The sequence below is a fragment of the Eubalaena glacialis genome, chromosome 8 (assembly GCF_028564815.1).
Source record: "Eubalaena glacialis isolate mEubGla1 chromosome 8, mEubGla1.1.hap2.+ XY, whole genome shotgun sequence".
NCBI lineage: Eukaryota > Metazoa > Chordata > Mammalia > Artiodactyla > Balaenidae > Eubalaena > Eubalaena glacialis.
The window spans coordinates 60,544,147-60,555,780 of record NC_083723.1 but is presented as its reverse complement, the minus strand read 5'-3'; the positions used below and the strand labels follow the sequence as shown (position 1 = coordinate 60,555,780).

Below are 11,634 nucleotides of genomic sequence, written 5' to 3'. Positions count from 1 at the left end.
AGGAGACAAAAAAATTTATGGGAATGCATGCAACAAAAATAGGCAGTATCACTTCATGTAAACTTCTGCTTTCTTCATGCAAAGATGCTTATAAAAACTGAGACATCAAATTTTCTAATAGCTGAATTTTACATTAGCTCAGTAACAAAAACTGTTAAACCAATTCCATGATTTTGCATGAGCAGGAGACTTGAAATTGTTCAACGATTTCCAGCGTAAGTGTTCCATGGCCCAATTATGCTAATTAAATCTCTAAGAATGAAAAGATACAGGATTATTCCTTGCTTCGGTTTCTTGTTCTTTTGATGAGGGAGCAGAACAACCCAGTTTTTGGAGGAGGGCCCATCAGCATTGGGGCTTGGTTCTTGTGCATAATTTTTATCTAGGGGAAAAAAAGAGAAAGAGGGTAGAGTAATCTCCAGATACAACACCAATTTCTGAGAATCTCTGTTAAGGTTAATAATATCCCCTGAATTACTGAAACAGCACAAGTGTAAAATGTATTTTCAGAGTTTCTATTATTTCAAAAATATTTTTAAGGAAGATAAGGTATGTATTTAAACTATATTCCAATGCTCAGGGTGCTACCAAGAAATTAAATTTAATTGAAATTACATTTTAAATATCATATTACTTCTAACCTCACTTGTAATAACACCCCCAAATTTCTTGTTCATGCCACATGATTATCTAGTATAATTTATTGACCATTAGTTATGTATTATTTACTTAAGATAGGAAAGGTCGCACCATTATAGTATTCAGAATCCCAGTTATAGCCCAACATCAAGATGTACTTGATATCAAGGCAAGCCTTATTCACTCTGCTAATCAGATTGTTTCTCTCTTTCAGTATGAACTGCAAGGCTTAATTTCAAAACAATCATTACGAATGAAAGTCAAAAGTTAACGTGCAAAAAAGGTCAGAAATGATGAACTAGCTTTCTAATTTGTTAATTAATTGGTAATAGAATAGAATCAAATATTGAAAAGCCTGCTTAAAACATTCTGAGAGACTGTTCTAAAGCTACTCTTTTTGATTTCTTTGAAATAAAACTACGAATCACCTTAAATGAGACAACCTTAAAGTAGATGATGTCTGCAATTTTCTCTAATTCAAGCCTAAATTAGAGAAGACATTTTATGAATATATGCTATGCTCAAAGCTAATTGAAAGCAATTATCAAAGTGGCATTTTGTCTGTGACTTTAAGATACATTGTAAGATAATAAATGATTCTCATTATGTAATAAAAAGGTCACATCTTGCCTTTGGGCTAGTGACGCTAAGAGTTTTTCAAAAGCAATCTGAGACATTTTCTTTAGAGAACTGCCACTAAGATAAGAACCATCGCTTATTAAATATCAGTTGTCACCGGCCCAGCACCCGCATCAGAGATGAGCATTTCTTTCAAAAAGAAACACCACCTCATTAAAAGCTGCAAAAATATAGCTCTTAAAGTGCATAGCTGACATTTTCAAGTTAAAATGAATATCCTTCACTTGTCATTGACTAATAGCAATGAAACAAAAAAAAAGTGGATGTCACGTGGACAGGATCATTAAAATCGGCACTGGGGCTGTTGGGAAATGGAGATTTCCTTCACAGTCTAGAAAGACAGAACTATGTTAAAAATCAGGATAAATGAACAACTCTTTATTTAACTCTGTTGGAATCAGGTTATTCTGGGAAGATTCAGTGTTCTTTGTACTGTAAAAATAAATTGCACCTGTAAAAAGGCCACCAGGCTAAACCAGCCTCAAACTCTCTGGATATCTGATTTCATTTTATTTTATTTTTCTTATCTTATGAATTGGGGAATCAATAGCCAGATAGTTAAGATGCTAGAATGCACCTATCTATGTAGATTGAAAAAGATCTCTACCAGATTTTCTCTCCTAATAATTCACTTTTAGATTACGCCCTGCCTTATGCCATTGATTTTATACTCCTCTAGAGTATAAAACCTAATACACCATCATTCACTCATTTATTCATTTCACAAAATGTATCAAGCCCCTACTATGCCTCAGACACTGTACCATGAACCTCTAATAAACAGACAAAGCACAATCTCTACTCCCAGTAAATTACAGTCAAGTAAGAAAGAGAAATTTAACAAGCACGTTCAATAGTGCTATAGATGCTGAAATACGAGGCTAAGCAGAAAGGCACTATTTTTTTTAATGCTGAAAATAAAAATGAATCTTTTTATACAAAAATGTCAGTTTAAAATGAGTACCTGACGATGCAGTTAACACATATTACTTATGTAATAACCTTAGATTCAAAGAGAACGTAAGTAGCTAAGGTAAGAAAATAAAGATTTCTGATTCACAGTTGCTGGACTAAATCCTTTAGAGGGTATGATACTATTAGGGCCTTTCGGAAAACAAGATCCTTATTAACAAATTATTGTTGTTAAGATGTTGGAAGAAATATATCATTCTAGTCACTTACAAAAGATTAGCATCAATTTATGACAAAGCATAGCCAAAATACCGCAACTTATTGTGTATGAGATTTTGTTTGCCCTTTGTATTTTTTAAGTTATTTGGATTTTGTTTGATCACAGCTATCTTTTTATTAACAATCCCTTTTAAAAGAAATCACATGTTGCTATTCCTTTGAAAAACAGCACAGTATCTCATTCAGTGCTCTTGACACAGTGGGACCCTTAATCCATGCTACTGACTAATTCGAATTCTAGGTTATAGTTTCAAAGCAGAATAATGGTCCTATTTTTAAAATTATCTGTAATCTATCTTCTTGGTTGTTTAAGCACTCCTCTGGTCAAGGTACACAATGCTTTCTTTAATTTAACATTATTTCCGTACAAAATGCAATCTACATCTTTCTGTCTGTTATTCATAAAAATGAGAAACAATTGGCTGTTTTCCTCTTAGGGGAGATTACATGGAGGAAACTCGCACTCATGAGATGTCTAGTATGTATCCAGGCTCTTTGCATACATTACCTCATCGGATAATTATAGGTCTTTGTATATTTGAGCAGAGCAAAAACTACTGCATTAAGGATGAGAAAAATTCCAGTCCAGTTGAACTGTTGGTACTGTAGTCACAGAAAGTCCAGGTGAGGTTTCAGAAAGCTGTAGAGACTTAAGTGTAATTTAGGTTCAGATGGCCCGTGTTGGGGGAACCTGGTTAAGGGCGCCTCACCAGGCACGGGATAATGACTCAGATGCCTGTTTCAACTCCACATCCTTATATTTTTATTACTACTTTTTTTGAGAACCTGTTATCTACAAGAAAAACAATACAGAGTAAGGAGCAGATTTTATCCCCCAAAGATTTTATTATATTAAGTCTCAGCAATCTGAAAACATGAACCAAACATTAGGTTCTCTTTGAGTGTTTCCATTTTTTTAAGAGTCAGGTAGTTACTTCTTAGTTGTTTCTCAATACATCAAATATTTATGGAGCACCAGCTATGGGCAAGGCAGTTTGCAAGACTGTTTAGTTTGGAAGAGAACCTGAGATTATAACTGAGAGAGAATTGTGGGCACTCATAAGCAATGGTGATGGGGCTCCTAGGAGCTGGAATGGCTGTACGAAGGTCAAAGAGCATTGCTAAAAATGCAAGCTAGATATTGTCAGAATTAGAATGATGTTCTATTAAAAACTCTTCATTTCTACTTATCATCTATTCCTTTGGAAAACAACAGCAGCAGAAGTCTCATGACTCTTTCTACTTCTATCTTCCTATTTCAAATTAAGATTGGACACATCTAAAAATATAAACAGAAAAAAAATGATTTCAGTTTCAGTTTTATAATTATTCAATATGAAAAAAAAATTCACATATAGAAACCAGATGAAGGATTATAAGGCACAGTTTTCTTGTTTCTATGACATTGTCAGGGTTGCATGGTGTGATAGACAGCTCCACCTCATAATTGTAATATGACCAATAATAACAAGAATAAAAATAGCAAGATTTGGCTTTTACTGTGTGCTGAGTATTATGCTAAGTGCTTTACAGACGTTATTCACATGCTACCTGTTTCATCCACCTCTTTGAGGGGCTCTTGACAAAAGTCTACTCGCATAAAAGTAATATTATCAAAGAACATAGAATTGAAAAACGATGTCCTAAAAGGGACAGAAGAGAGGTTTATATCTTACAGTACACAGTGAACAGTGTCTAGACTGTTCCCACTAGACTTTTGTGTTCTCTCTGAAGACTTTTAGTCCAACTAAAATTGAGGAAGACTGGAAGGTCTTCCTGCACTCATTCTCCAAGCAGTATTTGGCCCAGCTCATTGTTATTTTCTTTCCTAGCTCCCTGTCTCTCAGCATCAAATATTCCTAATGCTCTTCATTGTGAAGAGTAGTTATTTTTCTTCCTCATGTGATAGGAACACCCTACTTAACACCCAGTCCCCGAATGCCACATCTACCGAAGCAAGTGCTTATCAAAGCATCCTGATAAGATCGGAATAAAGGTGGATCTATTCTATCTTCAAGGAATTCTCATACCTAATATCAAAAGAATATTTTTTTCATAATTTTTAAAATATATTATCTAATTTTACCCTCTCAACAACCCTGGGAGGTAGGTGTCAACACCCTTACTTTACAATACAGGACAGAAACTTAGGTTCTGTAACTTGCACTACACCACTCAAGTTGGTAAGGGCAAGAGCTGGGTTTTGAAAGCTGACTCTCAAATCTCCCAAGCACTCCTTGTTAATTCCCACCTCTGCACTTTTGTGTCAATTAGTGCTTTGGAGAACCTTCCCTCAAACTTTGACCCCTGTCCTGCCCAGCTCAAATAACACATTACTTTGAAATTTCAAAGCACAGTGAGATAAAGAAGATTCTAAATGCCCTCTGAGAGGAAAAACAGGTCACTTACAGAAAAATAAAAATCAGCATGGCATTAAGCTTCTCAAAAACATGAGTGGCAGAAGAAAATGGAGAAACACCTTCAAACCCCAGAAGAAAGGTTAATTTTATCTTAGAATTCTATACTTAGTCAATGGATTGATTAAATGCAAGGGTACAATGAAGATATTTTCATTCATAAAAGGATCTAGAGAGTTTACCATTTATATGTCCTTTAAAACATATTTGGGGGTGTTCTCCAGCAGAACAGATGTGTGAGCTAAGAAAGATTAAACAAACAGAGGGTCACACTGACAACACCAAACGCTGGTGAGGATGTGGAGCAACAGGAACTCCCATACATAGGTGCTGAGAATGAAAAATGGCGCAGCCACTTTGGAAGACAGTATGGAGGTTTCTTACAAAACTAAATATACTCTTATCATATGATCCAGTGTTTGCACTCTTGGGATTTAACCAAAAAAGCTGAAAACTTATGTCTGCACAAAAACCTGTACATAGATGTCTGCAGCAGCTTTTTTCATAACTGCCAAAACTTGGAAGCAACCAAGAGGCCCTTCAGTAGGTGAACGGATATATAAACTGTGGTATATCCAGACAAAGGAATATTATTCAGTGCTAAAAAGAAATGACCTATCAAGCCATGAAAAGACATGGAGGAAACTTAAATGCATATTATTAAGTGAAAGACGTCAATGTGAGAAGGCTGCATCCTGTATGATTCCAATTATATGACATTCTAGAGAAGGGAAAACTATGGGGACAGTAAAAAGATAAGTGGTTGCCAGGGTTTATGGGGGACAGTGATGAATAGATGAAGTACAGAGGATTTTTAGGGCAATGAAAATATTCTTTAGGATGTTATAATGATGGATACAAGACATTACACATTTGTCCAAGCCCACAGAATGAACAACACCAAGAGTGAACCCTAGTGCAAACTATGGACTTTGGATGATTATGATGTGTCAATGTAGGTTCATTGATTATAACAAAGATACCATTTCGGTGGGGAATTCTGCTAGTGGGGAGGCTATGTGTGTTGGGTGGTGGGAGGTATATGGGGAATCTCTGTACCTTCGTCTCAATTTTATGGCGAACCTAAAAGTGCTGTAAAAATTAAGTTTATTTAAAACAACAATAACAACAAAAAGAGTATCCAACTGAGACCCAGGATGAGAGATCTGCAAGAAACCTAGCAAGAAACCTGCAGGGAAGGGCTTCTGCCATATAAAGAAGGGAGTGGGGATAATAGATTAATTGATACCATGTAGTTTTAAAAAAATGAGAATTATTATAATGATGACTTTACAAACAAAGAGAAAAGAGATTATAAAAGCTTTATAGGAAAGAAAATGTAATTGTGTGTCGGTACTTGGTTCTACAGTTGACAACATTTTCATAATCTCAATCATTACATGTTTTATATTGATTTAAATAAAATTTTTCTTCAGAAGCAGAACAGCATACTGGTTAAAAATCAGACTGCCAGGATCCACCACTTCCTATCTGGAGACTTTGGGCAGATGACTATAATTCATTTCCCTCATCAATACTGTAGAGACTTTGGGCTTCCCTGGTGGCACAGTGGTTAAGAATCTGCCTGCCAATGCAGGGGACAGGGGTTCAAGCCCTGGTCCGGGAAGATCCCACATGCCACGGAGCAACTAAGCCCGTGTGCCACAACTTCTGAGCCTGTGCTCTAGAGCCCATGAGCCACAACTACTGAGCCCGCGTGCCACAACTACTGAAGCCCGCATGCCTAGAGCCCATGCTCTGCAACAAGAGAAGCCACTGCAATGAGAAGTTCGTGCACTACAACGAAGAGTAGCCCCCCGCTGGCCACAACTAAAGCCCACGCACAGCAACAAAGACCCAATGCAGCCAAAAATAAATAAATAAATAAATAAAATAAAGTTCCATTAAAAAAAAAATACTATAGAGACTTTAATATAGTGTCCACTTCATTGGTTTCTTGTAAGGACTAAATGAATCAATGTACACAAAATGCTTAGAATGTTACCTGGCACATAAAAATCACTCAGTACATATTAACTATTAGTAAGAGTTAAATGGAGTAATGTAAGAGTATTAAAAACCACTTTCTATAGCATAAATTAAGTAGAATATACCTAAAACTATTAAGTCAAAAAAATTACAGCAAAGCAGATTGTTTACAGACATGCAGTAAACAATCAGAAGAGACAGCCAAAGAATCACAGAGTGGACTTGGTGACACAGAAATGATGGGAGAGAGGCTAGCCATTTTTCTTGGAATGCTATACATTCTGGTTTTCTTAATGTGCACATATTATTTTGATATGAGTGTTAAAAAAATTAACAATGAGGGGACCTTCAAGATGGCGGAGGAGTAAGACGTGGAGATCACTATCATCCCCACAAATACATCAAAAATACATCTACATGTGGAACAACTCCTACAGAACACCTACTGAATGCTGGCAGAAGACCTCAGACTTCCCAAAAGGCAAAAAAATACCCACGTACCTGGGTAGGGCAAAAGAAAAAAGAAAAAACAGAGACAAAAGAATAGGGATGTGACCTGAACCTCTGGGAGGGAGCTGTGAAGGAGGAAAAATTTCCACACACTAGGAAGCCCCTTCACCGGCGGAGACTGGGGGTGGGCAGGGGGGAAGCTGTGGAGCCATGGAGAAGAGCGCAGCAACAGGGGTGCGGAGGGCAAAGCTGAGATATTTCCGCACAGAGGATCAGTGTCGAGCAGCACTCACCAGCCTGAGATGCTTGTCTGCTCACCCACTGGGGCGGGTGGGGGCTGGGAGCTCAGGCTCAGGCTTCGGAGGTCAGATCCCAGGGAGAGGACTGGGGTTGGCTGCGTGAACACAGCCTGAAGGGGGCTAGCGCGCCACGGCTAGCCAGGAGGGAGTCCGGGAAAAAGTCTGGACCTGCCTAAGAGGCAAGAGACCATTGTTTCGGGGTGTGCGAGGAGAGGGGATTTACAGCACTGCCTAAACAAGCTTCGCAGACAGGCGCGAGCCGCGGCTATCAGCTCGGACCCCAGACATGGGCATGAAACGCTAAGGCTGCTGCTGCAGCCACCAAGAAGCCTGTGTGCAAGCACAGGTCACTATCCACACCTCCCCTCCCGGGAGCCTGTGCAGCCCTCCACTGCCAGGGTCCCGTAAACTAGGGACAACTTCCCCGGGAGAACACAGGGCACGCCCCAGGCTGTTGCAACGTCAGACCGGCCTCTGCCACCACAGGCTCGCCCTGCATTCCAATTATGACTACTGTACCCCTCCCTCCCCCTGAACTGAATGACCAAGAGCTCCCTAATCAGCCGTTGCTTTAACCCCTTCCTGTCTGGGTGGGGAACAGATGCCTGAGGGTGACCTACACACAGAGGCGGGGCCAAATCCAAAGCTGAACCCCAGGAGCCGTGCGAACAAAGAAGAGAAAGGGAAATCTCTCCCAGCAGCCTCAGGAGCAGCAGATTAAATACCCACAATCAACTTGATGTACCCTGCATGTGTGGAACACCTGAATAGACAACGAATCATCCTAAAATCGTGGCAGTGGACTTTGGGAGAAACTGTAGACTTGGGGTTTGTGGTCTGCGACTGACTTGTTTCTGATTTTTATGTTTATCTTAGTTTAGTGTTTAGCGCTTGTTATCATTGGTGGATTTCTTTATTGGTTTTCTGGCTCTCTTTTTTTAAATTATTTTTATTTTTTATTTACAAAAATTTTTTTTCTTTTTTAAATTAATTTCTTTTTTTTTTTTTTCTTTTGCTCTCCCTTTTCTTCTGAGCCATGTCGCTGACAGGGTCTTGGTGCTCCAGCTTGGTGTCAGGCCAGAGCCTCTGAGGTTGGAGAGCCAAGTTCAGGACGCTGGACCACCAGAGAACTCCCAGCCCCACGTAATAACAATCTGCGAGAGCTCTCCCAGAGATCTCTGTCTCAACGCTAATACCCAGCTCCACCCAACAGCCAGCAAACTCCACTGCTGGACACTCCATACCAAACAACTAGCAAGACAGGAACATAACCGCACCCATTAGCAGAGAGGCTGCATAAAATCATAACTTCACAGAAACCCCAAACACACCACCGGACATGGCCCTGCCCACCAGAAAGATAAGATTCAGCCCCACCCACCAGAACACAGGCACCAGTCCCCTCTACCAGGAAGCCTACACAAGCCACTGAACCAACCTCACCCACAAGGGGCCGACACCAAAAACAACGGGAACTACGAACATGCAGCCTGTGAAAAGGAGACCCCAAACACAGTAAGTCAAACAAAATGAGAAGACAGAGAAATATGCAGCAGATGAAGGAGCAAGGTAATAATCCACCAGACCAAACAAATGAAGAGGAAATAGGCAGTCTACCTGAAAAAGAACTCAGAGTAATGATAGTAAAGTTGAACCAAAATCTTGGAAATAGAACGGAGAAAATACAAGAAATACTTAGCAAGGACCTAGAAGAACTAAAGAGCAAACAAACAAGGATGAAGAACACAGTAAATGAAATTAAAGATTCTCTAGAAGGAATCAACAGCAGAATAACTGAGGCAGAAGAACAGACAAGTGACCTGGAAGATAAAATACTGGAAATAACTACCTCAGAGCAGAATAAAGAAAAACGAATGAAAAGAATTGAGGACAGTCTCAGAGACCTCTGGGACAACATTAAATGCACCAACATTTGAATAATAGGGGTCCTAGAAGAAGAAGAGAAAAAGAAAGGGTCTGAGAAAATATTTGAAGAGCTTTTAGTTGAAAACTTCCTTAACATGGGAAAGGAAACAGTCAATCAAGACCAGGAAGTGCAGAGAGTCCCATACAGGATAAATCCAAGGAGAAACATGCCAAGACACATATGAATCAAACTATCAAAAATTAAATACCCAGAAAAAATATTAAAAGCAGCAAAGGAAAAGCAGCAAATAACATACAAGGAAATCCCCATAAGGTTAACAGCTGACCTTTCAGGAGAAGCTCTGCAAGTGAGAAGGGAGTGGCAGAACATATTTAAAGTAATAAAAGGGAAAAACCTACAACCAACATTACTCTATCTAGCAAGGATCTCATTCAGATTCGATGGAGAAATTAAAACCTTTACACACAAGCAAAAGTTAAGAGAATTCAGCACCACCAAACCTGCATTACAATAAACACTAAAGGAACTTCTCTAGGAAGGAAACACAAGAGAAAGAAAAGACCTACTATAACAAACCCAAAACAGTAAAGAAAATGGTAATAGGAACATACATATCATAATTACCTTAAATGTAAATGGATTAAATGCTCCAACCAAAGGACACAGACTGGTTGAATGGATACAAAAACAAGACCCATATATATGTTGTCTACAAGAGACCCACTTCAGACCTAGAGACACACACAGACTGAAAGTGAGGGGGTGGAAAAACATAGTCCATGCAAATGGAAATCAAAAGAAAGCTAGAGTAGCAATTCTCATATCAGACAAAACAGACTTTAAAATAAAGATTATTACAAGAGACAAAGAAGGACACTACATAGTGGTCAAGGGATCAATCCAGGAAGAAGATAGAACAATTGTAAATATTTATGCACCCAACATAGGAGCACCTCAATATATAAGGCAAATGCTAACAGCCATAATAGGGGAAATTGACAGTAACACAATCATAGTAGGGGACTTTAATACCCCACTTTCACCAATGGACAGATCATCCAATATGAAAATAAATAAGGAAACACAAGCTTTAAATGACACAATAGACCAGATAGATCTAATGGATATTTATTGGACATTCCATCCAAAAACAACAGAATACAGTTTCTTCTCAAGTGCTCATGGAACATTCTCCAGGATAGACCATATCTTGGGTCACAAATCAAGCCTCGGTAAATTTAAGAAAACTGAAATCATATCAAGTATCTTTTCTGACCACAACGCTATGAGACTAGATATCAATTACAGGAAAAAAATCTGTAAAAAATACATACACATGGAGGTCAAACAATACGCTACTAAATAACCAAGAGATCACTGAAGAAATCAAAGAGGAAATCAAAAAATACCTAGAAACAAATGACAATGAAAACACGATGACCCAAAACCTATGGAATGCAGCAAAAGCAGTTGTAAGAGGGAAGTGTATAGCAATACAATCCTACCTCAAGAAACAAGAAAACTCTCAAATAAACAACCTAACCTTACACCTAAAGCAATTAGAGAAAGAGGAACAAAAAAACCCCAAAGTTAGCAGAAGGAAAGAATCATAAAGATAAGATCAGAAATAAATGAAAAAGAAATGAAGGAAACGATGGCAAAGATTAATAAAACTAAAAGCTGGTTCTTTGAGAAGATAAACAAAACTGAAAAACCATTAGCCAGACTTATCAAGAAAAAAAGGGAGAAGACTCAAATCAGTAGAATTAGAAATGAAAAAGGAGAAGTAACAACTGACACTGCAGAAATACAAAGGATCATGAGAGATTACTACAAGCAACTATATGCCAATAAAATGGACAACCTGGAAGAAACGGATAAATTCTTAGAAAAGCACAACCTTCCTGGTTCTTCATGAACCAGGAAGAAATAGAAAATATAAACAGACCAATCACAAGCACTGAAATTGAGACTGTGATTAAAAATCTTCCAACAAACAAAAGCCCAGGACCAGATGGCTTCACAGGTGAATTCTATCAAACATTTAGAGAAGAGCTAGCACCTATCCTTCTCAAACTCTTCCAAAATATAGCAGAGGGAAAACCACTCTTAAACTTATTCT

At 38.4% G+C, this 11,634-nt stretch overlaps 1 protein-coding gene across 1 annotated transcript in view; it reads right to left on the bottom strand.

Moving 5' to 3' along the window:
* Positions 1-274: 274 nt before the first annotated feature.
* Positions 275-11,634, bottom strand: part of DGKB (diacylglycerol kinase beta) — a 645,545-nt gene continuing 634,185 nt past the window's right edge. Inside the window, exon 24 of the mRNA XM_061197732.1 lies at positions 275-382. Coding sequence (XP_061053715.1) covers positions 275-382 — 108 coding nt within the window. The remainder of the gene's footprint in view (positions 383-11,634) is intronic.